General features: G+C 38.1%; 4 protein-coding genes across 11 annotated transcripts; 1 reads left to right on the top strand and 3 right to left on the bottom strand.

The window, feature by feature from the left end:
• Positions 1-948: 948 nt before the first annotated feature.
• Positions 949-3,819, bottom strand: LOC103963169 (calcium uniporter protein 2, mitochondrial). The gene is made up of 2 exons (XM_009375946.3): positions 3,032-3,819; positions 949-1,698 (listed from the first exon to the last, which is right to left on the bottom strand). Exons 1-2 carry the CDS (start codon positions 3,605-3,607, stop codon positions 1,201-1,203), a joined length of 1,074 nt encoding a protein of 357 aa, XP_009374221.2. The 5' UTR covers positions 3,608-3,819; the 3' UTR covers positions 949-1,200.
• A 3,464-nt stretch (positions 3,820-7,283) lies between these two features.
• Positions 7,284-10,004, bottom strand: LOC103963168 (pentatricopeptide repeat-containing protein At2g01390). The gene is given in 4 exon segments (XM_009375945.3): positions 7,284-8,037; positions 8,039-8,724; positions 9,234-9,399; positions 9,401-10,004. Coding segments are annotated over 4 exon segments (1,761 nt in total). The 5' UTR covers positions 9,992-10,004; the 3' UTR covers positions 7,284-7,719.
• A 960-nt stretch (positions 10,005-10,964) lies between these two features.
• Positions 10,965-13,629, bottom strand: LOC103963167 (UPF0496 protein At4g34320). 4 transcript variants are annotated; one of them, XR_001954530.2, is made up of 3 exons: positions 13,329-13,628; positions 11,753-13,189; positions 10,965-11,450 (listed from the first exon to the last, which is right to left on the bottom strand). XR_001954530.2 is itself a non-coding variant. In XM_009375944.2 (3 exons), the coding sequence occupies exon 2, from the start codon at positions 13,039-13,041 to the stop codon at positions 11,869-11,871; it is 1,173 nt and encodes a 390-aa protein (XP_009374219.1). In that variant the 5' UTR covers positions 13,042-13,189; positions 13,329-13,629; the 3' UTR covers positions 10,965-11,450; positions 11,857-11,868. The 4 variants fall into 4 exon arrangements, 3 of the variants coding, with proteins under 3 accessions (XP_009374219.1, XP_048445580.1, XP_048445575.1); XM_009375944.2 differs by having other exon boundaries at positions 11,857-13,189; positions 13,329-13,629; XM_048589623.1 differs by having other exon boundaries at positions 10,965-13,201.
• Positions 13,630-21,417: 7,788 nt separating this feature from the next.
• Positions 21,418-24,583, top strand: LOC125479756 (zinc finger BED domain-containing protein RICESLEEPER 2-like). 5 transcript variants are annotated; one of them, XM_048589611.1, is made up of 5 exons: positions 21,418-22,086; positions 23,422-23,591; positions 23,689-23,998; positions 24,078-24,189; positions 24,334-24,583. In XM_048589611.1, exons 1-4 carry the CDS (start codon positions 21,990-21,992, stop codon positions 24,089-24,091), a joined length of 591 nt encoding a protein of 196 aa, XP_048445568.1. In that variant the 5' UTR covers positions 21,418-21,989; the 3' UTR covers positions 24,092-24,189; positions 24,334-24,583. The 5 variants fall into 5 exon arrangements, with proteins under 5 accessions (XP_048445568.1, XP_048445562.1, XP_048445565.1 ...); XM_048589605.1 differs by having other exon boundaries at positions 21,418-22,098; positions 23,386-23,591; XM_048589608.1 differs by having other exon boundaries at positions 21,419-22,098.
• The last annotated feature ends 981 nt before the right edge of the window (positions 24,584-25,564 follow it).

The raw sequence follows: 25,564 nt of genomic DNA, 5'->3' as shown, positions 1-25,564 counted from the left end.
GATAGAAATACAGACATTATCAAATTTTTTAATTTCCACTAAAAATTACTTTTGTAATGAAGGGGTTTACTTTCGGTCAAATATTATCAAATTTTAAATAGCTCTTATTTTAAAAGTATTTTGAATTTTTGGCTATTGTTAAAAGCAATTCATAATCGTGAATATTTTCGTTTGTAAGTGAGAAGTTTTAATTTCGATTTTCGACAAATGCTAATTTGATTGACATTATTATTAGTCAATTGTGAGGTTAAATCTCCCCTTCGTTGTAGATGATATCAAAGAAAAACTAATGAAAATGATTTGAAAACTTTGAGTGTTAACGATAAAGACAAAATAAAGGGTAAAATGAATAGTATCAGGATTGACTTTTTAGTGTAAAAATATGGGTTTTCGTTAAAGTGAACAGTACTGTGAGTTTTTTGTTAAAACTCCCTAACATCAATTCTTCAAAATAAAGATTATGGGGTGTATTCAATTGAGAATTTGAGAAATTTTAATAGATTTATAAATCCATAAATTTTTATAGAATTTAACTGATTTGTAGAGATTCTATGTAAAATTTTAATTCAATTCTCTCGAAATCTCATGAGAAAATGTGAGATTTGTGAATGTTTAAAATATACTACAAAATCTCTCTAATTCCTATCTCAACTTCAATTTAATTCAATTACTTTAGTACCTAAATTTTTTAACTTCTAAATTCTAATTGAATACACCCGGATTTGTAAAGATTTTAATAAACTATCTTAAAATCCTGATTGAATATCCCTAGATTCATTAAAAAAAATTAAAATCCCTCAAAATCCCAATTGCATACACCCCCTAAAATTAAAAATTAAAACGCTTCTTTAACACTCTTATGTGTGGAAGTGCTTTTGGTGATTAAGTTTCAAAGTTTAGATACGTGGAGCTTTTCTTTTACTTTCCCATTTTAAATCTACCCAAGAATAAAAAAAGCAAATTAAATAAAAGTATTACAACTTCAATTCACAGTTGTAACTTGTAAATCATGATTTCGGGTAAACTGATCAAGAACTACAGACCTAAACACTCTCCACATCATTGTTTACACAAAGCCGGTCACTAAATTGGTAAAGTTAAATTCTGTGGGGGAAGGGAAGGGGGGTGTTAGAACAAAATTGGGGTTTTCCAATCATTCATATTGTTATTTGTTTGTTCTGTTGCTTATGTATTTTTCATTTAACTATGTACTGAACCAAATTGCATCCTCTTTGGCCCATCAAAAGCAGTTGACAGGGTCATTTCTGATGAAGCCGATGAGTAGGGACAACATGCTTTACGAAGCTCGTCATACCTTCCGACATCGAAGTTCTCAAGCTTCATGAGGCGCTTCTGCTTAGCCTCAAATCGAATCTGGCGAAACCCTTCGAAAGAGGGCTCTTTCCGGGTCCTGAGAAAGAAGGCGTATCCGGCTATGAAGTACATTGAAGTAACGAAGAAGCAAATGGGTTCCATGACGTCCCATGAGAGTTCCCAGAATGTGAGCCTCATGAATCCGGCTGTGGAGACAACCAAATAGCCAAGACCGCACAAAAGCTCCTTTCGAACAAGGGACTCCGCCTTTCGGTCTATCTCAAACTTGTGACTCTCCATGTCTTCCAATTCCCTAATCCTGGGATCATTGGAGTTGGTTGTTGTTCCTGGAATAGGAATTAGTTCCTGGATTGCTTTGGCTATCTGCAGTAACCAAACAGTTTGAAAGAATTGGGTAAAGCATGCTCAGCCTATTACTAATTAATCCTAAACATCTACACCAAAAAAATTACTTGGACAAAAAACTGCTCAAAATATAATCAAAATAACACAAAAACTTCTATGTTTTATACTAATTTCTTCAAAAAATAATAAAGAGGGAAATTTTTTTAAAACAATATTTCAAAATATGTTATGTTGGAATTTTTCTCCAATGCACCGGATTAGATCTAACGGCTCTAAATGATGGAATATTGCCATACATACTCCGGTTTATTGTAGCCTGATCCATTAAGTTGATGAGATATGCAAGCAAAAAGATAGAGAAAGATATGGGAACAAAATGGATAACCCCATACCTAATTAGGTATGCATGCCAAATGCAAATCCATAAACAAAAAGCAAATCCAAGAAGTAAATCTGCAAGCCATCATTACTTCATAAAAGCACTAATTAAAAATCACTTTACGCCAACCAAGACACTAACACCCACTAAATTTCTCATTTGAGGAAACTATTTCTCTTTTTTGTTTTGTTTTTTTAATTTCCTCTTATTTTTCATCTATACCCTAACCTACAAGATACCACAGAGCATAATAGAATTTTCGCTAATCTCCTATAGTAATGACATCCAATGAAATTTCCTAGATTTCTCATTACCACCACCCCCAGAAAAGAGAAAAAACTTTATGCCAACCAAGACACTAACACCCACTAAATTTCTCATTTGAGGAAACTATTTCTCTTTTTTTTTTTTTTTTTTTTTTTTAATTTCCTTCTATTTTTCATCCATACCTAACCTATAAGATACCGCAGAGCATAATAGAATTTTCGCTAATCTTCCATAGTAATGACATCCAATGAAATTTCCTAAATTTCTAGGTCCATCTAGAACAACCCACCCAACAAAAATGTAATTTTGCTTGTTTTCTTTTTTGTTAATTTAAATTTTTTTAATTCACTGTAGTCTCCCGAAAGAGTGAAATGGGATTTTAACAGCCCCAAGGGTGAAAAACAAAAATCTGCCACGGTGAAAGACTGACACCCTTTTCACGTTTTAGGTCTCTGCCTGTTGAAGAAAACAAAATAATCATAAAAAACTATATCAGTTTTCGGCATTTCCCATATCACAGTAAAATAAATTCACTTATCGTAAATTTAATTCTACCCTCTCGGCCAACCGACCAAGACCCATCACAACAATTATCTGAAAACACCACAAAATTTTAAACGTAACAACAACAATAATTCATTTAAATTCGAATAAAATAATTAACGATATTTAATTTGGATTAATGAATGAAGATATTAATTTTACCTGTTCAGGCCTCAAGCAAACGGAATTTCCCAATACGATCACGGAACCGTTTTCGTCCAACGATTTCGCAAACCCGAGACCCATATCCGGATCCGCGCAACCTTCCCGGCAGATCCCAACAAACTCCGGATACGATATCCAGCTTTTCTGGACTTCTCGAAGCTTCGATTTCACGGCTTCCAGCTGGACCATCCTCATCAGTTTCTTAGTTTCCTCCGTCGTCAATCCCGATTTCTCCATCGGCGAGCTCTTCGACTCGGGTTCCGGCGGGGCCAAACCGTCCAGTCGGATCCGGTCCCGGCCAATGGCCACGACTTTGAGCTTCTCCATCAGGTTTGCCCCCATCGGCAAAGACCAGATCTCCTGCTTCTGGAAATTCCCCGCCGACGATCTTTTGTGGAGGAACCTTCGGAAAATGACATTGTCCCCAGGGTCGGGGGCGATTCTGGTCTCGCGGGGCTTGGGAGCGGGTCGGGTGTGGACCGCCGACGACGAAATCCGGCAGTTTCTGAGGGTTTGGGTCGACGCCTTAGAGATGTTGAACAGGCGCTCGGCTAGGGGTTTCTTGAACGCCATTGTAATAATCTAGAGAGAAAATAGCGAGAATTATAGAGAGAGAGCTATTGAAGCTTTGTAATGGTTATTGAGCGCATCAACGATGAAGGCCTCTGGTTCTTTATATAGGTGTCCCAATTAACGGGACGACCACGATTTTTTTAAACCCTCACGAGTTTTTGACGAGTCACGAGATTTCAAATCGGGAGAAAATCCGATTTGCACGGTCCCGATGAACTTATGCCTTACGTTCTGGGCATATTCTTTTTATGCGTACTCCCGAGTTTATCTCGCTCGTTCAAGTTTCTCGTATGCGGCGAAATGCAGCCGCGTTCACGGGTGATAAGATCAGGGGTTGGTGGATCAGTCACCGTACACGTGGATGGTTGGCTTCCAGCGACGCGACCTTATCGACTTCTGACGGTCGGATTGGATGACTTTAGTTAGCTGATGGATGTTGACTGGTGTTTGTGTGGACTCGCGAGGTGGAGTGGCGTAATGAACACGTGGAAGCTAGAGAGGCGTCGTTATCTTCGGAGCCCATGGATCAATACTAGGGTTGGCTGCACTGGATAATAGTTACTATTTTTTTGGGTGCCCCAAAAAGCTGGATGGCACAGCTAGGAATTTAGAAACGTTCACGCAAAACGTGGCGCCACATAGGCTCACGACCGAGGTTTTGTTCATATCATGAAAAAAAAAAAAAAAAAAAAAATAAATAGAGGAGAGAGCCGGCAAAATGGTAGTTTTATGGTCGAAAATATAAGTTGGGATTTTCCTTTTGACCAAAAAGGATGGTGTGATTAGTTGTGATTAATGTGAAGTTTTTCTCTTTTTCCTTGTTATTATCTACTAATCAATTTTGGTTGGTTTGTTACTTTGTTTAGTTTAAAAGTGTACAAATAATTTAGATCGTCGGTGATTAGTTGAGATCGCAAGTTGAATTTATTACATACTTATGTTTGTTAGAAGAAGTAGCTATGAAATCTTAGTAACATAAACAAATGCTAGTATATTAGTTGATAAGTCTATTTCATCCGAAATCAACTTATGTGATGTTTGCCATATACGTGGTGAGATTGCAATCTCAACTAATCACCGACCTCAACTTATTGACTCTTACAAGTGAGTCAATAAGTCTATTACATCGGAAGTAAACTCGAGTGTTGCTTGGATATAGTACCAAGCAGTAAAGTAGTGAGATCCAAACATGAGAAATATCCGTATGCCAATGGTTAGCTGATAAGATTATTTCAACCGAAATCGAGTCTTGTGGTTCTCGGGGACATTACCAGGTAATTGTTGAATCATTCTAAAAAAAAAAAAAAAAAAAATGTTTAAAGTATGAGGTAAATTGATAGGAGTAATTGGGGGTGGACATTTTCTCCATACAAGATATGTCAAATTCTATGTTTTTACCCGTCCTTCGGATCATTTGTTGTAAACTAGGTTTTGGTCAAATTTTTTAGGTCTCCCACACGTCCTAATCTCCATCTTAATTAGTTTTTCGTAAATTTATTAATTAGTTCACGTAATAATTAATATGTGCTTATCCATAACACTTATAATACTACAAAATCACTCATATTGAAATACTTATAATTTACGTCAATATTGGTGAGCGACATGTCAGATTCATACTCAAACACCTCGTTGTTTGATTATGATTATCTGAATTATACTACAAATACATGTGCCTAATACTCCATGTATTAGGCAATTTTCTAGTCAATGCATTGCATATTATTAACCACGAGTTGCAAAATGGTGTTTAATTTACTCAAAACCTTCATTTACGTGTGCGACCAAATAAATCGTCACGTATCAAAACCCTTATTGTTGCAACGAAAATAATGATTAGCTTAATCAAACTACGTAATCATGTTTGTCCACAAGCCTAACAGCTGTCAAAGAGTCATGAACCACACTATTCAATTTGCTTTTTATATTTTGGTACCTTGATTTCGACCAAATAACGTATATGAGTTCCAGAAGATGCACACACATATAAATATAGTTGTACATTTGCAGCTTTTTTAATTCAATAATTTTAGAGTATTTGATTCTCTATGGTTTAGTTTGTTATCCTTTCTCCACTTGGTACACTAGCATCCCTCATTGGCCAAATTTTTTGCCCCGTGCTAAATCTACTTGCATTTGTAGACTTTATTAGTTCTTCCCTTGATGGAATTGGAGTCAAAATATTGGTAGCACCCAATGTTATGGTTTTGTAACAAGTTTAGTCTATGTTTGGTTGGAAAGGTTAAAAGCACTTTCTTACAATCAGAACTCTATGATATTACATTTGACATGAAATTCGAACATGAAAAATCACATGCGTTATTAATAAAAATTTAACATTTCTCTAATACAAGCACTTATAATATAATAATTTATGAGTAGAAGTACTTACTATAAAGGCAATCTCAGATGTGCCCTTACTCTTTAATCTTGTTTGGTGTCTAAGACTAAACATAACATGACCAATTCAAAAGGATTAACTATCTTTTCCTACTGGCGATGACTTTAACGACGGTGGAACTAGATTGATCAAATTGGACATTATTCAACATATTGGGTACAAAGTTCCCCTCTCAAAGATGAGCGGACTCAATCTTAATCTTGTTCAATCGCAACCACCAAACGAGACGTGATTAAGCTCATTTTGGTAATGCTACATGCTATCTATGTATCCGTGTCTTCAACTCCGAAGGGCAATAACGAAGCTCCCTTAATACCAAAAACTCGATTGTTTCAACAAAATCTAATTCCTTGTCAAATCCAAATCTCAATGAATATGCTTTGATCTGATAGCAAAATGAAGTATTAACTCACCAAAAATAATGAAATAAATCATGGGAATATATAGATCAGCATGGTTGACATTATTGCTTAATGAAAATGAGAGGCAAGAAAAAATATAACCCCATTATTTGTATAGAATAATATCCAAATTTTGATTGAGTACATGATGCTTTATTCCTTCTCTTATTTGCACTTAAACCATGTAACTTGTACATAAAATAAAAGTGACAGGAACAATACCATATGGAAGGAACCTCAGCCTCCTAACAATATTAGTACAAATAATTGTCTCATTGATAGAGAAACCAATTGGATTTTCTTATATCGGATAACATATATTTTTGAAAATCTACATTCAGGAGAAGATGAGAGGGTTTAAATTTGGAACGCAGTTAGTTGTTTTATTCACCATGGCAACCAACCGTTTTCCCAGACAAAAATATGTTTATTCTCACAATTTTATTCCCGAAGTTTAAGCAATGCCAGCGAAACCAATGTTGCCGCAATATTGGTTGACCTGTGTTGACCAGGACACACTACCAATCATATTCGGTACACGAAGAACATAGGAGATGATTGAATGACAATAAGGACCTTTGAAACATGACATTTTACAGCATGAAAATGTTAAAGCTGAACGTATTGAATTATCTAATCTTTTTAGCTTTTATTTTATTTTATTTTTTTTAACACAAACCATATTACATACCTAATTTTTATATTCAGTTCTATAAATTTCTTAATGTTGTGGTACTTAAAAGTTCTTGAACTTTGCCTTGCACATATTTTTTTTTTAATTAAAAATGAACGGTTGAGATTTGGCTATATTTCTATTAGTAGGATTGAGATTTAACTAATCTCACTTGTAAAACAAAAATATGTGTGAGAGAAATAAGAAAATGCACGAAATCCAAATAATCCCTCTCGTTAATGTACATGGATAAAGCAAAATAACAGATAAAAGTATGTTTACAAGGCCTTAAACCTTAACCTACATACAAGTCTAAGTGCCCATCAAGACAACTCAAAAGTGCGTGAACTCTGCATCACGTTCAAAAGACGATAAACCCCTGTTGCTTGGCCATCTGAGCTAACCAGCAGAACTTCTGCCTCGATGTAGCAACTGAACACCGAGTATTGCCCTCGCAAAAATTTGATTGCTTCCATCGTATAGCTTTCTTTCCATCGACAACTCTTGTAGCTATCATATACACGACCATCATGTTTACAGGAGAACTGCTTCCTTATCTACGACATTTTCTCTCAAGCAGCAAGGCAATTTTTTGCATCGCATGATCAGTATGGGAGTCCCAGCATGCCGAATAGGATCAAGAGACAACATCCCCAGCAAACAGAAGGTCACAAATCTTTTGCTCAACAGGGACAGCATCCTGAATCTCACCATCAGCCTGCAGACTCTTCTTTTCCTTCCTATACATTTCAGCTTCACGAACTCTACCACATTTTTGGAGACCTGCTAACAACACATTGAATGTGCCCAAGAAAGGACGGAATCCTTCCCCTTGCATTGCTTTGAAAATTTGAAGTCCTTTATCAGCACTCCCAGCAGAGAAGTAAGCCCCAATCAAGGCAGTGTAAGTTGCAGTGCACCTGTGATCATCGGGTAGTAATTTAAAGATTTTTGCATGCACAAGGTGTCCTTCTAGCACGCCCGAGCCTATGTATCAGAAGTGTACTAAAGTATATTCCGAGAGAATATCCAGCCCTAATCATCTCCGCAACAATCTCCACCACTTTTGGAAATGACTTTGATCTGATCAAAGCTCCTACCAAAGCAAGATATGCATTCCTCTCAAGGATTATACCCATTTTCACACTATATTCGAAACCCAATAAAGCACCATCAAGTCTGCAATGTCCACAATTTACCTCAATGATGGTTGAAGTGATAGCAGAATCCAATTGTATTTTCTTTTCTCCATTTCCAGCAAGTAAGATGTCTATGGCAACAAGATTTTCCTTTTTCAAAAGAATCAGTACAAGCCCTTCATCAATTGTCACAAGAGCATCAGCAGCAGGTGTTCTAAACTCACTTGCCTCCTGATTGCCATAGTCAACGAAAAAGTGCGGATGAACTTGCCTGAGGAGGGAATCACTCTCGCCAACAATTTTGAAAGTTCCGACTGCCTCTAGAAATACAGGGTAACGAAGGGCAAGGCGATTCTCTTTCATAAACAAAAGGATATGGTTCATTGTCCATGTGTCTCCCGCTTTGCACAATTTCTGAACTAAAATATTGCAAGCCGCTTTATCAGGTTGTACTCCAGCATCTTGCATTTTGCCGAAAATGTCAAGTGCCTCTTTGCATTTGCCTGAAACCCATCACAGATTGAGTAACTTTATCTATATTTCGGCGGGAAACATCACAAAGATGAGTCCGCGTGTATCCCACCAAGTGCATATGTGCATAAATATCATAGCATGATATGTCCATTTCTGAAACTATTAATATGAAGGTTACATAAACATAATATCTTTTCCTAATACGCCTAAGCAACGAAGCATTTACACATCATCTTGTTGTGTGGTTTTTTTTTTTTTTTTTTGGGGGGGGGGGGGGCGGGGGGCTTTGGCAGCAACAACCGTAGCATAACTTATTGAAGAACAAAACCAATAACGAAAAATCTTATCTTCCTTTAGCAAACAACACACCATGCGTAAACAACTAGTATAACCATATACACAAAATGGTAACTTTCAGTGTACATCCGCCTTCCTAGCAAACAAAACATGCCTGACCCCAACATCGAACAATCACCCATTCAGACATTATAACAAACACATAGAGCGCACTATGTATGCGACAGCAAAAGCTACTCACCAGTCCCAATCAGGTAGTCCATCAAAACAGTGTAAGTATGACAAGTTGGGGAACATCCAAACTGGATCATTTCCCTGTATACATCAGTAGCCTCCTTCACTCGGTTATCACCAAACAAAATTTTCATATAAGCAGTGTAAGAAACAACAGTGGGAGCACATCCCTGTAGCTCTCATCTCCTCCCAAGTCTGCACAGCCCCATCGACATCTCCGGCATTCGAGAGCCAATGCATCAGAGAAGTGTAAGTAACGGCATCAATCTTGATCCCCTTTTCCTGCATTTGCTTGAAAACATGGGTCATTGACGAAACCCTCCCGGCTTCTCCGAAAATGTCCAGCATTGTTGTGTAAGTGAACTGGTCGTGCTTAAACCCTTTAAAACCAGCAACCCAGTTGAAAAAAAGCCACGATTTTTCCATCGGAGGGTGGGTTTTGAGCACCTGGCTCACAGTGTAAGAGTCCCATCTTATGGGAAGGTTCTGCAGTTGTTCTTTAGCGGAATCCCATGTCGAATATTTGAGGATTTTGTATATGTTTGTGATTGTTTCTCGCATGTAAGTCTTCGGGTCTAAAGGTTGTTGCTTTGAAGTGGATTTGGGATGGTTTTTTGTGTTCTTTCTGGGAATTCGATTGTTGGGTTTGTGGGGTTTGAGGAAATGGATGGATTTGGTGGAAAATTTTGGACATTGGTGATCGTGGACGGCGGTGAAAGCTGCAAGGCGCTTGAGAAATCCATGGAGGTTGTAGAAACTGCGCATGGGAGGAGCGATTCATTAACTATAACTGCGTTCGGTCTCCGCGCTCTTTTGTGTCGCTGGTAGCAGATGAGATAGTGCCGTTTTGATACTGGTTTTATATTTGGGCCCAATTTGAATTACGGTGTTTTTTACATTTTCTTTTATCTAGGATATTCTCTGCTAAATTATACGTACTGACGAAGAAAAAAGTACACTACTCTAACCCTCTAACCAACATGACGAAACCCAATTTTGCCAGTTTGGTTTAGGGTTTAAACTTGCTTGATTAACGCATAATATTGCAAATGTGAGTTATGCCAGGGAAAAATGCACCCATTCTTTGGACTCGAGTTCAAATCCTTATTCTATTAGAGCAGCCAGCTTAGAATAATGCAATCGTCAACATACAAATAGAAGTTTAATTTCCCTTGTGCACACCGTTGTTTGTTGATACATCAACATAGAAAACGATCGTGGTTATCAGTAAATTTTTGAGTTTCAAGTTGCCTCTATATTCATAACGTGTTAACAATACCAGTACCATTCTACCACTATTGATCTAATCAGAACATCATATAAACTAAAAGTATTGTTTTCACGATTAACAGATTCATCAAACACTTTGTCAAGACCATACCATTTTTATGTATAGACCATCCATACGATGCTAACTACAATTTTTAAGTGACTAGTTATATCTCATGACCCACTCCATTGAGAACAAAGCCTTCGAAGAACCTTCGACTACCTGCAATCATCTACAAACACTTTGATGAATCGAGTAAACTAAGACATCCAACGTTCTGACTCGTCCGATGCTCATCTTTTACCTTTGGCTGGTTAACTCGAATCTTGATCACAGTATCACTAACTATTTCAAAGAGAATCTAGTGCAATGAACAGAAGTGTCAAAGGCAGTTGGTGTAATAAGGATTGGTCCTCACAAACACATATCATCTCAACACGTTTCAAAGATGGCAACTGAAGAAATCCGTTCACTTATAAGTTCTTAAATCCATTAACCATGTAACTGTTGAGAACCATAAAACAATCTGTCCCCAAGATTTCACAGATGAAGTGATGTAATCAAATAAAGCAAAATCATGAAACAATTATCTTCGTTTCAACAGTGCACAATTTCTCAGCTTATTGACTAATAAAATCAAGTGTAACTTCAACTCCTTCATTATGCATCTACTATTCAGCCGTTGGACCCATTAGCCCGTCCAATATATATCAGACTGAAGATGGACGATCTTTATCTCTACCTATGTGATAGAGAATCAAGAAAAATACCTATTCTTAAGCTCATCTCATTTTGCGTATCAAATTAAGCAGGTACTGATTTGAATATGGATAGACTGATGAAAGAGAGCTCCAAATTCCAGATGGTTATAATGCTTGCAGAGGTTCCAGCAATGAAAGAATTTCTTTCACGTGCAAGGCACATGGTATCTTCCTTTCACTGTGGTGGGATCAACTGCACAACAGCGAAGAAAACCACTCTTGTGAGAGGGTGGCGCAGTGTTTGCATGCACAAACTATATGAATGTCTTAAAAGTGATCCCCTAGTAACCATCACATCCAAATATTCGGCTTTTCACAGCTAAGTAAAGTCCATCAAGTTCTAGTGCATAGTGCAATAACAAAACAGATGAGGTAGTAAGTAATCCTTTTGATTTAATCTTTCTTTGAAATTTTAAACATAAAGTATAACTCTGCTTAACAATGTGACTCCTTCAATCCAAAAGATACAAACAAAATTAAAATTGTGAACTCTACCTTTTGCCTTTAAGAAATGCCATATAGAATTCATTTGACCCAAGGTGGTGCACCTGTTTCACTAATAGACCTCCAGGAAGAAAACAGTGGTCAGAAACACATACCAAAAGGGAACTTCATTGGTTGGGATGCCTAATTATTCTCTGTAAAATCACTGTCCTTGCCTTCCTTATATTCCGGCTACACTTATCAGCATGTTGGCTTAGATTATCAATGGTTTCCACGAACACATCAAGCTTTTTCTTGATCTCATCTATCACTAGCTTCACAGCTACGCCCTCTTCTCTAATAGCAAAATCAGCATTTTGCAACAGCGATTCAATCCCAATTTCAAATTTGTCAACAAGCACTCGGATGCTGTCCAGGTCCTTCAATGTGACGAACGTTCCAATCTGCATTGAGCCGATTATCTCCCTCTGCCCTTTCAGTCCCCTCTCGTAGTTATTCCAAAGCATATTACACCATTTTCCAACTGAACCTATGGGAACAGCCAACGCTCCTGCCAAGGCCGTTACAAGTGGTGGTGCAGCAATGGCAGCTGCCACTACAGAGAAAACCAATACAGAGATGAATGTGGCAACAAAAATAACATTTGACACCCTCCTCCAAGCTTTCACTGATTTCAACTTCTTATCAAGTTTTCTCTTACGAAGTTGCAGTTTCTCAAACATTGATGCCTGATTCTTATAAACTGCCTGAAACAGTATAAAGAACTCGTCCGTGAAAGGATCCCCAGCCGCCTTAAATGCCCTCAATTCTTTTAAGGTTCTCGCACACCCATTCCCATCTGCCCCAGCCCCTACTTCTTCCTCAAACTGCTTAACTGCAGCTTGAATTATCAGCTGGTTATTGAGCGCACGCTTCAGACACTGCTCAAGGGAAGTACAAAAGTCCAATGTTTGAAGACTGTTCTCAAAGTATTCCTCTACAAGAGAGAACATTTCTTTACTCTTCCATATATCCTTCTTGCATTCTAGAATCAACTTGACCACTTCCTGGTTCATGTCGAGCAAACAATCGGTAACCTCCTTGAGCGAGTCAAGGGATAGGGACCGAACTTCCAGCCCATCTGAAAACGAGTGAATGACACGGCTTGTCCGCTGCTGGAGATTGACATCAAACGATTGCAAGGCCGGATCGAGCTTACAGGCTGCCTCATAGGAGCTCAAATCGGCAGTGTCCTGGGAATTGGTATTGCTTTCAAGGGTTTCAGGTGGTTGTGGGGGTGGTGGTGAGGGTGTTCCTGAGGCATCAACACCCTTGTTTTTACTGAATTTTCCTCCCATCATATGGGTGAAATTCCCAAAACCTAACTATGTTTGACTAGTAAATCTAAAATCTAGCAAAAGCATTGAAAATGCAGCAAACCAAGTGCTCGCCAAGCTAACAAAGTGCTCTAAAATGGAATCCAATCCAATCGATGATTCGGTCGAAGAACTGCAAAATTGACTAAAAAATTTGAGCTTTGGCTAGATACTAAGCAACCCCAGAGCTAAATTTTTAACTTGGTAAAGTAAAAGTAAAAACCCAGATGAAATTTCTGCACAAAGTATGAAACTTGATGGATTTTGCTTACCAGATATTCAGCTTAAAACGCAAAGAAAAATATGAACTTGGCAGATTAGATCTCTCACTTCAATCCTCCACACCCTCCAGAAAGTTAGAGATTTCCAAAACCCAAGCAAAATCCAACAGAAGGAGCCAAGCCACAGATAGAGGCTTTGCAAACCCCACAAGTCAATGGTGCAGAATAATGCAGGAGAAAGATGAAATGGGAAAAGGAAGGTGAGATGAAATTGGGAAAGTGGCTTGTCATTCAAGAAGTGACATATTACTAATTTTAACTAAAATTTAATGCTGAATGGGGTGACAGATAGTAGATAAAAAATGCATTTTGACATATTCTCTTTACCCTTTCTCTTTAATGTGTGGATTATGTTTTTGTTTTGTGCTTTATAAAAAGAAAAAAGAACATTATTATTTGATGTCTATCAACCAAGTCGCTCTCCTTCACATATGGTCGCATATGATGCAATGGGATTTAGCCTTTAGTTGAAAATTGGAACATTTGAGGTGGTCAAATTACCTGCTAACATTCTAATAACGCCATTTCACATAACAACTCTGGCCTTTCCTTCCAATCTGAGTTTAATTCGTCGACTCCATTCCTAATGATGCAAAAAGAAATTTTGTGGAACGAATTTACTATTACTATGACATTTTGTTTAATTTTATGTACAATATTTTGAATCACTAAACTACTATAATGGTGGCATTGAAGTTGACGAAAATAAAGTCCGCGCAATCATTAGCGCCCCACCTCCGACAACAAAGAAGCAGCTCCAGTCATTACTCGGGAAGATAAATTTCCTTCGCCGCTTCATCGCCAATTCGGCTAGTAAAATGAAGGCATTTTCTACGCTCCTCAAACTTAAAGATTCCGACAAGTTTGAATGGCGCGAAGAGCACCAAACGGCATTTACGCAAATCAAGTTGGCCCTTTCTACACCACCTGTGCTAATTCCACCTTGTCACGGCAAACCCCTTAAACTGTACATTTCGGCAGCCGCTGAATCCATTGGTTGTCTCCTCACGCAAGATAACAATGTAGGACATGAACAAGCTATCTTTTATCTCAGCCGTAATCTGAATTCGTCGGAGCTCAATTATTCACCTGTCGAAAAACTTTGCTTAGCTTTGTTTTTCGCCGCATCAAAACTTCGGCACTACATGCTCCCATCTGTTACACAGGTCATCGCCCAAACAGATGTGATTCGTTACATGCTCACTCGGCCTATCGTCAAAGGCCGAATTGGGAAATAGACGCTCACCTTGTCCGAGTTTAGCCTACAGTACGTACCCCAAAAGGCCGTCAAAGGGCAAGCTCTCGCCGATTTCTTGGCCCAACACCCTTCCCCTTATGGTTTTGGGGGGGAGGGGGGGAGGGGCGATGTCGACATCGGTTTAGTCACAACACGTGATAACCATTGGACTATGCATTTTGATGGTTCCAGTACTTCGACCTCAGCTGGTGTTGGTATTGTCATTCAGTCACCCGACCACTACCGCTGGTATTTTTCTCTCAAGTTGGATTTTAGCTGTACAAATAATCAGGCCGAATATGAAGCCCTCATCATCGGCTTCCAAGTTTTACACGATTTACGAGCATCCCGCGTTCTCGTCCTCGATGATTCCGAACTCGTGATTAACCAACTCAATGGCATGTTTCGTTGCATGAGTTGTACTTTAGCGCCCTATCACATGGTCGCCACCTACCTGGTCGAGTCGTTTGAACGTATCACATTTGAACATATTTCGCATATTCACAACACGGACGCCGACGAACTCGCCCAGATTGCCTCTGAAGCACAACTCACGAGGGGCAAGCTAGGCCGGGTAACACCCATAAGTCTGCGATTATACCCAGCCTTGGTCAATTGGCAAACTCTCAGGTGCACGCACGTAATATGCACAAGGGTGATGTCGCTCCCGTCCCTACTAGAACGGGAAGACCTCGTAGAAGTATGTGCCGTCGAGGTGCAACCAGACGATTGGAGAAAGATGATGCTACGATACCTCGATAACCCCGATAGGAAACACAATCGGAGAACGAAGGTCCTCACCACCAATTATGTGTCATACCAAAATGAAATATACCGCAAGGGTGAGGACGGGTTACTACTATTGTGCCTCGGCCCACACAAGGCTGCCCAAGCAATGGTCGAGGTACATGAAGGAATTTGTGGGGCTCACCAATTAGGACGAAAGATTTGCTGGTTGCTTCGACGACACGGTTACTTTTGGCCCAGTATATTAAAGGATTGCATCGAATATGCATGGAGATGTGTACCGTGCCAAATTCATGGACCGGTGCAGAGAGCACCGGCTGAATTACTCCATTTGGTTACTAAACCATGGCCGTTCAGGGGATGGGCAATGGACGTAATTGGCAAAATCATGCCATCGTCGGGGGCGGCAAAACATGCGTGGATAATAGTAGCAACTGACTATTTCACTAAATGGGTCGAGGCAAGGTCATAGACCGAACTAACGGCCAAAGAGGTATACAATTTTGTAGAGGAAAATATTGTGACCAGATTCGGCGTGCCAGAAACGATCATAACCGACAATGGCACCATATTCACGGCCGACAGGTTTAAAGAATACGCGGCAAGTCTGAATATCCGACTTGAGCAATCTACACCGTACTACCCACAGGCAAACGGGCAGGCTGAGGCAAGCAATAAAGTGTTGATCGGCATTCTCGAAAAAACGGTAAGAGAAAGGCCTGGGCTGTGGCATTTGAAGTTAAACGAAGCATTATGGGCATACCGAACTTCACCCCGGTCGGCCACTGGAACGACTCCTTATGCGTTAACTTATGGACACAACGCTATGTTACTAGTCGAGTTGAGTATAAACTCATTACGAGTAATCGAGCAGAGTAGTTTGTTTAGTGTCGAATATAGTCAAGCTATGCGACAAGAATTAGAAGACTTGGAAGAAAATCGGATCGACGCAGGTAACTTATTAATAGCACAGAAGAAAATTGTCGAGCGAGCGTATAACCAACGTGTCAGACAAAAAACGTTCGGCGAAGGAGAATTAGTTTGGCAAACGGTGTTGCCTGTTGGGATTAAAGACCCCAGGTTTGGCAAATGGTCGTCGAATTGGGAATGGCCATTCATTGTTCACAAAGTTCTCAGCAAGGGGGCATATCATCTTAGAGATCGGACCAGTTTAATTCACAAATTGCCAATTAATGGAAAATTTTTAAAAAAGTACTATCCAGTCACGTGGGAGATGCAAGAGTAAATACCATTGTATTAATAACAAAAGTAAACAAATACAAAAATAATTTTCTAGGGGGTCGAAAGGAGGAAAGTCTCGAGGGCAGCTTTTAACTCTAGCCACTTCAATTCGCTCAAAATTATCTCAGCCTGCCTCATCTTCTTGTTGAGCTGCAGTTGCTGGATATGCCGCATGCTGGCAGCGAAGGCCGTCAGCCGAGCTCTTTGGCCTCAAAATCCCTCTCAAGCTCTGAAGCAGTAGCGGACCTTTGCCGTTGAAGTTCACCAATCTGACGCTGGAGGTCGGAGATCTGGCGATCAAACTCGGACAAGAAGGGTTTTCGAATCCTTGTTGGCAGAGGTCACCTTGTTAGCCCTTTCGGTATAATAAAGTGTTACGAATTACGTTATTCGACATGCTGGACGACGAGTGATTTCATGATTGGATACTCACAAGTGAGTTTCAGAGTTCGGCATTCTGACGGCCGAACTACATTCACCATTAAGACATACATCACATTTAAGTACTTGTGTCCGTATAATTTGGTGTCGATTCGACGTGCCTATACTCTTACGAATATAATCACAGTGACCGAATTGGGCGCTGACGATTTGTGAACTTCACAGAACTAGCAACCTTGTCTTCAGGCTCTAGAACCCAAAGACCGAGAGTGTTTCTTCCTCGGTCGCAGTCGCAAGATAAAGAAGTCAACAACGCGCTCAACGTAACATCAACGAATTTTACTCCTCGGCCGAGCTCGGCCGTCGAGTTGGCACGCCTCGCATTAAACCGAAGGACGTAGTTAGCTTATTAGTTACGCGGCATGCGCGCCACGTAGGTTTTGTAATTTTTAGAGTCAACAGATTCACAACCTATTAATACCTTGACAATATTTTCATGTTTTACTTTCAAGCAGTGGCAGTGGCACTTCCCTCTCAAACTTTTCCTGGCCCTGGTTTTGCGTGGCGACTTAATTTTTACGGCAACATGCTTGGATTTGTATACGAGTGTTTATCGGAAGGATTGTTAACAATAATTTAGGAGAGAAAAAGTTTCGAATCCGGGATGCATGAATGGAAACCTAGCACTTTATTCAATAGAATATTATACCACATGTGCACATGCAATTTATTATTATTTCTTAATATTTGGTAGTGTTATAATTTTTATCCCAAAATCCCAAACCGACGAAAAATCCTGAATTGAGTACCGAAAAATCCAACAAAAAATTGGTAGCCCAAAATGAAAAAAAAAAAAAAAAACCACCCAAATAATTATGTACCGGATCGGTTCCTCATTTTTTTTATATAGAAAAAGAATATATTAAAGCGAAAAATCCTGTACACAGCCAGTACCAAGTAGTTTAGATTAGAGATTAAAGCTTAAAAACTATGTAAAAAAAATATTTTTATTATATAATTTTTTAGCTTTAATCTCTAATCTAAACTACTTAGTAATAGAACTTTGTTAACCAAAACTCTAGAAAATTACTATTCTAACTCTCTTGTCAAAACTAAACAAAAATAAAAAAGTGGACAATTTGATAATTACATGCAACACAAATTTTTCTTTTTTTACACAGACCCTAAACATAACACTAGGGATGGCAATTCTAACTGTTAAACCCAATAACCGTGGATAACCATCCAAATTGATTGGATTTGGGTATGAAAATTCGAGTATATTTTGGGTATGGAGAAAAACCGTGATTATTATTCGGTTATGGTTTTGGATATAGTTATAGGGGTTCCCAATCCGTATCTATAACTAAATCCGAACTGAATAATATATATATATATATATATTTATTTATTTATTATTCACCGAATCCATTACCTTGAAGATACAAAAATTGCTTGTGTAAGTTGCATTTTGTGGAAAAGTTCAAAAGTTTTAATATGAATCAAAATCTATGAGAATTCAAGGGGAAGTTATCAAAGATCAAACCAACATTATCAACGTTTAGCTTTAATTTTTATGCTTCACAAGATACATTCATTAAATCATTTTATACATCTAATATTTAATGATGAAATTAATATTTACTAAATTATCATGCGTCAATTGAATGAATATTTTTTTTTTTATTGATGAAGATGGATATAACTGTTAACTAATGGTGAATCCGTTACCCAATGGGTATGATTATAGATAATACCCAATGGTTAATTTGCGGTTATGGATATGGTTAGTTTTCGTGGTTATGGAGATGTATATAACATTTCCGTGCCCAATCTGGTTGTTCCCCGACCACTTCCCCCCTTCCCCTTGTCCTTGCAACCCAAATCCAAAACCTCTCCTCCGCCACCTCTTCGACTTAGATCCTCCTCCCTCTGTTCCTCTCCTTCCCTCCCTCTTTTCATCTCCTCCCCTCCCTCCGTTCATCTCCGTCCCTCCCTCCTTTCATCTCCTCCCCTCCCTCCGTTCATCTCCGTCCCTCCCTACAAACCCATCACCCCACCTCTTATCCCCATCAAATTTTGTTCCAGCTCGCGTCTTCCCTCACCTTCCCTGCCCACACTCATCCCACTCCCCCAATCTTCTCATCTCTACCCAGAAACAAACAAATAAAAAAATAAAAAAATAAAAAAAAAACCTGCAAAATTCCTCAGTACACCTACCGCTCTTGATCAAAATCTCGGCATCGGTGACATGCAGTTGAGGCGGGTCAGGAGAGGGAGAGTTTGGGGTTTGCTTTTTTGAGTTTATAGAAGAGAGAAATGAGAGAGAGTGTGTGGGATCGGGTCGGGTTTGAGCCTGTGAGAGGCAGGGAAGAGATGAACAGAGGAAGGGAAGGAGAAGAACGGATGGAGGGGGAGTCGAAGAGGTGGCGGAGGAAAGGTTTTGGATTTGGGTTGTAGGGAGAAGGGAAAGGGGGGAAATGGGGAAGGGGTAGGAAACAACCTGGTTTTTTTTTTAAGGGTAAATTATTATTTTATTAATTTTTTAATAAAAAAGGGCCCCGCCTCAAACCATGTCAGCATTTAACAGAGGAATTAACAGACAACTGATGGAAGGTATGACATTGCAACAAATTCGAAGATAAGGTTTGACATTGAAACTTTTTAAAGATGAGGTATGAAACTATTAATGATCTAATAGTTGAGGTAGTTTTATGTAATTTACCCTTATTTTTGTGTTTAAAGCATCTACACAATTGACATCCTATATTTTGAACACACGATTCAAACTACTCTAAGTTACATCAGAAAAATAATAACAACTCATTTATGTTTTTTTTCCTCTATACGTTTTTATTTATTTTGTTTGTCATTTTTCGTTTGATTTATTCAAACTAATAGATACCGTATTAATTACAAACTTCATCCTATTTATTACCCCTCTTTTACCAGTGGAATTGTGTATACATTTCCATTTTTCAAAACTAGAATTCTTTATGGACTATCTGCTACCTTACTGTTTAACGTTAGTTTTCATTTCAATATTATAAAAATTGTAGCAAAAACATACGGTGAAAAGTCCAACTTTTGTGAACAAACGATATTATCCACGTTAAGAGGGAGAGAGATGAACTTAGCCTCACAATGGGCTCGCAATAATATGGTTCAAATTTGCCTTTGACAAGAATCGAACCTAAGACCTTTCACTTACAAGTGAAGAGGAATACCAATAAACCGTAGTACTAAGTGGCAAAAGTTATTAAAAGGATTCTTTAAGCATTAATCAAAAAAGAAAATATTATTTTGAATCTGTACAAAATTAAATGGCAACACCCATGAAACGATCCATTTGCTGCTGAATAATCTCTTGTATTTGTAATTTTGTTAGAAGGAGGCGTTACATGTTACAGCGAGAAGAGTCGTTACATCCTCTTGGCGTTTTCCCAATTTCTATCCTGCATGCATCTTTTTTGTTTTTGATTTGGAAATTGGGAGATTCATAACTTGGGCAAAGATGCCAAATATAATAAGGAGAGCCTACAACAAGGCAAGCAGACAACAAAGCAAAAGAAATACATAGAGCAGTAGAGGGAGTTATAAGAAAGACGCATTAGCCAAGCTAATGCGTTGCCCCCTCCACTGCCTCCACAACATTAAGGAGGACAAGGTAAACTATCATTGTGAAGCACATGAACTAACAAAGATGGGGGTCTGTTGACCCTAGACCTGGCATTTTTCACCTGACCCGTTAAAATTAGTATTCGGGTGGGTGATAAACGGGTCAACCCATTAATCACCCATTAAATAACGGGTCATTTTGGGTGAACCTGTGAAACCCGTTAACCACTCGTTAAGGCCCCGTTATTGAGGACTTTTGTGTAATTTCAACAATCCTAATAGAAAACCCTCAAGGCTCAGCCGCTCAGGCTCCTCACGTCTCTCTCTCGCACACTGTCGCACGGCTTTGCTCTCTAAGACTAAGAGATCGCTCATCGGCCATCGCTGTGCTCCTTCCCTTCCGACTCCATCACTCTATCTCTCTAGTAAGCTCTGATTCCCTTCCACCTCTTCTTTCATGCGTAACAATATACATACTGAAATTTGTTCATGGGTTGTGCTCATTCCCTTCCACCTTTGGTTTTCTTTTTCTTTATTTTATTTTATTTTTTTAATTTTTTTGTTGTGTTTTGGATAATGGGTTTTGCTTTTTGTTCATGGGTTTTGTGTAAAATTTGTTCATTTGTATATTCTTCGATTAAAATTTCCATTTTTGGGTAATTTGGAGCTGTCAATTTACCTATTTCTTCGCATCGATTCAAAGTAATGGATGACGAAAGAAGAAATGTTTTGTGATTCGTTAATGCTGAGGTGTGAAATTTGGATGATGAAAGAAGAAATGCTTTGCGATTCGTTAATGCCGAGGTGTGTAATTTGTTAAGGCTCATGTTTTGAGATTCTGAGGCTCATGAAGTTAAAAGTATTGAGTTTGCTTTGTTTTGGTTTGGAATTGGGTTGTTGTTGTTGTTTGGTTTTATTGAAATTAATACGAACAACATAAGTTACTGCTCAGTAAGTTTCTATATCCTCCCTGTGTAGGCATCCTGCTCATACTTATATATTTCCTTCTATTTTTCTCTTGGCCTTCGAAATGTTTCCCTTTTAGGTGCTTCTTATATTCATAGGTGCTTACTGCTTAGTAATTAATTTGATTGAGACTTGAGACTCTGTACTGAATTACCCAGACTTGAGACTCTAGAGTTTAGGTTGGATGTTTATTGTTTTCCTCTATTATATTGAACTTTAGTAATTAATTTGAAGTCATACTTTATATTTTGCACTGTCTCGTGATTGTGGATCGAGAACTGGCAGTGGCAATGATATTTAAGCCATGAAGTTTTCTGCTCTCTTTGAGTATAGTAGTGTTTTCTTTTTTGCTCTCAAATTGCATCTCAGCTTGTTAGTAGTCATATGCTGATTTGAGAGAAGTAATTTTCATCATTTTTCTGTTGGTATTCACACAGTTTATTCGTTTATGGTTAGTGCAAATGGATATTGATGAAGAGAACACTAAGGCTACAATCAATCTAAGTGATACGCAACGTACAACAAGTGCACCAAGTCCTTCAAAGAGAAAGGCTAAAGGTATACGAGTAGGTAAGATACATCAAAAGAGATCCCGTGTTTGGACTTTGTTTGAAGAATTGCCTGTTGGTCCTGATAATAAACAACATGTGAAGTGTAAAAACCGTGGGATAGTTTACGTATGTGATAGTAATTGTGGGACGAAAAACCTATTGAATCATATGGATTTGTGTACTAAAAAGCATCACATTGATATGAAGAAATCTCAAGTTGGATTGCGTTCTCCTCAATTTAACCATATTAGTTTTTGTGAGCTATTGATTGAGGCTATAGTTAAGCATGATTTGCCTTTTAGGTTTGTTGAATATGAGGGCATTAGAACTTTGTTTAAATACATATCTCCTGATATCAAACTGCCCTGAAGAAATACCGTTAAGAAACATGTGTTGAGGATGTTTGAAGATGAAAAGACAAGACTTCGAGATTGGTTAAATACAATTGAGGGAAGAATTTGTTTGACATCTAATCTATGGTCTTCTGCTGCAACTGATGGATATCTCACACTCACAGCTCACTTTGTTGACAAAGAATGGAAATGTACAAAAGAATCTTAAATTTTTATCATATGCCTCCTCCACATACCGGGGTTGCTTTGTCTGAAAAAATTAACGCCTTATTAGTTGAGTGGGGGATCGAAAAGAAACTGTTTTCCATTACTTTGGATAATGCCTCTGCAAAGGATTGTTCTAGTTGAGCTATTGAAGAAACAATTAAATTTTAGAGGTTTGCTATTAATGGATGGAAAGTTCTTCCATGTTCGTTGTTGTACCCACATCCTAAACTTGATAGTCCAAGATGGACTAAAGGAAATTGATGGATCAGTGACGAAAGTTCGTGAGTGCATCAAATATATAAAGTGTTCAGAAGGGAGAAAAAATAAGTTTTTAACTTGCGTTGCACAAGTAGGGTTGGCAGGTAGTAAAAGAGGGTTGAGACAAGATGTGCCTACTAGATGGAATTCAACATATACAATGCTTGATAGTGCTATTTTCTATCGTTGTGCTTTTCTCATTTTGGCACTTGTTGATTCTAATTTTAGTTCATGTCCTTCCTTCGAAGAGTGGGATAAAATAGAGAAGATTTCCAATTTCTTGGGGTATTTTTATGAAGTTACTTGCTTATTTTCTGGAACAAATTACCCTACATCAAACTTGTTCTTCCCAAAAGTGTTCAAATTCCATTATTGTATTCAAAATGCTATGGAAGATTGTGATGATTTCATGAGACGAATGGGGAGTTATATGAATTTGAAGTTTGAAAAGTATTGGTCAGAGTATAGTTTGATCCTTGCCATTGGAGTGATTCTTGATCCTCGCTATAAATTGCAATTTGTAGAGTGGGGTTATGACAAGCTTTATGGTAAGGAGTTGAGAAAGTTGAAGGATGTTAGTGGCACATTGTTTGCACTCTTTGCTCGGTACATGGACGAGTTCTCTCATCTTCTTGTATCCAATCCAGTTAATCAAACTCCTACTCAAATAAAAGTTGGAGACAAACTTTTTGAGGTAGTATTTATATTTGTTATTCCTCTTTTTATACTTTTTATATGCATCTTTATATTGTACGTTGATGCCTTTGTTTCTATTTTATTTTTATATGTAGGAATTTGATAATATTTACCAAGATAGGTCAACTTCAGTTGAAAAAACTGAATTACATCTATATCTTGAAGAAAAGAGACTTGATAGAAAACAAGAGTTGGATATTCTTTCTTGGTGGAAACTGGAGCAATTTCGTTATCCTGTACTTTCTTGTATGGCTTTTGATGTCTTAACAATTCCTATCTCAACTGTTGCCTCGGAATCAGTATTTAGTATTAGTGGTAGGGTGCTTGATCAATATCGAAGTTCTTTGTTGCCTGAAACCGTTCAAGCCTTGCTATGTACTAGAGATTGGCTTTTTGGCAAAGAAGGTAAATTTTATATTACTTTGTACTTTTTTCCTTATATAATAGGTTATAATTGTTTTCATTTTTTTCCTTTTAGGTTTAGCTTTAGAGAAATAGGGTGTTCACTTGGAAGAACTCACTGAAGAAATTTTTGACATGAGCCTTAACGAAAACTCGGGACAATGCTCCAATAGTATTAGTCTTGATTAAGCATGGTATGTATTTTAACTTGTTCTTTTAAAGACATTTTTGTGTGATGTTTAATGATTAGGATGGATTGTGCAAGATTAATGCTTACTTTTATTGTGACAAGCTTCTTACTAATGGAAATTTCACTTGTCAAGGAAATTTTACTTAAGGTGAATGTTGAAGGCAAAAAAGAAGTAGAGGATGCAATGCAAGAAGAAGGTTGGCAAAAAAGTAGAGAGAATGCAATCATGCAATGCAAGAAGAAATAGAGCCACTGTAGACTCTGTAGTAAGACATTGATTGAGACTTGAGAAAGAAAATTACTATGTTTTACTTAAACAATTGCCCGATCTATGTTAAGATTTGGAGACGCATGTAATCAATTTGATGTTCAAAATGTGTTTCTACATGGTTCTTTGAGTGAGGATGCGGCAACCCCCTGGTTTATTGATCAGCAACCCGACCCATACCCAAATAAAACCAACCTGTTTACAAGTCTAGTTGACCCACGTAACATCGCACATCTCCGAACTTCTTTGTGACGCCAACGAGTCCGTCGCCATGTTAGTTGATCTTGGAGTCCAAGACCAGTGACAGTCTTGGAAAGACTCTACTAGCCTTTTAACCTTCAGTAAGGTAGGGTAGGCCTCCCATCTGTCATTTTCCAGCGAATCCAAAAGAGAGGAAATGGATTCATAGGAATTAGATTCAACAATAACCATTCGGAGCCCCAAAGCCATACCAAATTTGTACAGGGTCTGACCCCATGCCTCCCATGCTATTTTATTTAACAACCTTCATATTTTTTTTAATATATATTTGATTACTACAATTTAGTGGTATTCCTCTTACTTGTAAATAAGAAATGTTAAGTTCGAATCTCATCAAAAGCAAGGTTAAACCACATTATTATGGCAAGTAAAGCTTCCAACTAATTTCGACCTAAAAATTTCAAATATCGCTATACCCATAACCGAATTTTGCATTCAAAATTCCAAAAATTCTGGAAAATTTTGAAATAGAATTGAAATGCATCCTAAAATTTGGAAACATATTGGTATTTCAAGCTTGAACTACCAGAAAATCATAATAAAAATGAATGGTGAATTTCTAAAACAACTTCGAAAGGGAATGTTATTGGCACTCCAAAAATCTTATTCTACACTCCTCATAAGTGTATTTTTCTTTCTATTATAGAAAGTTTGGAGTGTAGAATGAGATTTTTGAATTGCTAATAACAATTCCCTTTCGAAATGGAATTAGAATCCCCTAGTTCCAACCGGACCCCCATCCAGAAGTCCGACATATTCTGACCAAAATGTTTCATCTCATCCACCCTTGAATTTGATATCAAGGATTGAGATTGAAACGTTAAAAGCACATCATTTTAATCTCCACTCT

The sequence above is a fragment of a genome, unplaced genomic scaffold, assembly GCF_019419815.1.
Source record: "Pyrus x bretschneideri cultivar Hongxiangsu unplaced genomic scaffold, Pyrus_bretschneideri_v1 Contig1, whole genome shotgun sequence".
Taxonomy (NCBI): domain Eukaryota; kingdom Viridiplantae; phylum Streptophyta; class Magnoliopsida; order Rosales; family Rosaceae; genus Pyrus; species Pyrus x bretschneideri.
The sequence above is the reverse complement of the archived record's forward strand: the minus strand, read 5'-3'. Positions and strand labels throughout refer to the sequence as shown.

Coding starts and splice junctions, on each gene's coding strand:
- LOC125479756 (XM_048589597.1), top strand. CDS start 22,752: ATGCCTCTGCAAAGGATTGTTCTAGTTGAGCTATTGAAGAAACAATTA. Junction 23,592..23,688: donor TTGGAGACAAACTTTTTGAG/GTAGTATTTATA, acceptor TTTTATATGTAG/GAATTTGATAATATTTACCA.
- LOC103963167 (XM_009375944.2), bottom strand. CDS start 13,041: ATGATGGGAGGAAAATTCAGTAAAAACAAGGGTGTTGATGCCTCAGGA.
- LOC103963169 (XM_009375946.3), bottom strand. CDS start 3,607: ATGGCGTTCAAGAAACCCCTAGCCGAGCGCCTGTTCAACATCTCTAAG. Junction 1,699..3,031: donor TTTGCTTGAGGCCTGAACAG/GTAAAATTAATA, acceptor TGGTTACTGCAG/ATAGCCAAAGCAATCCAGGA.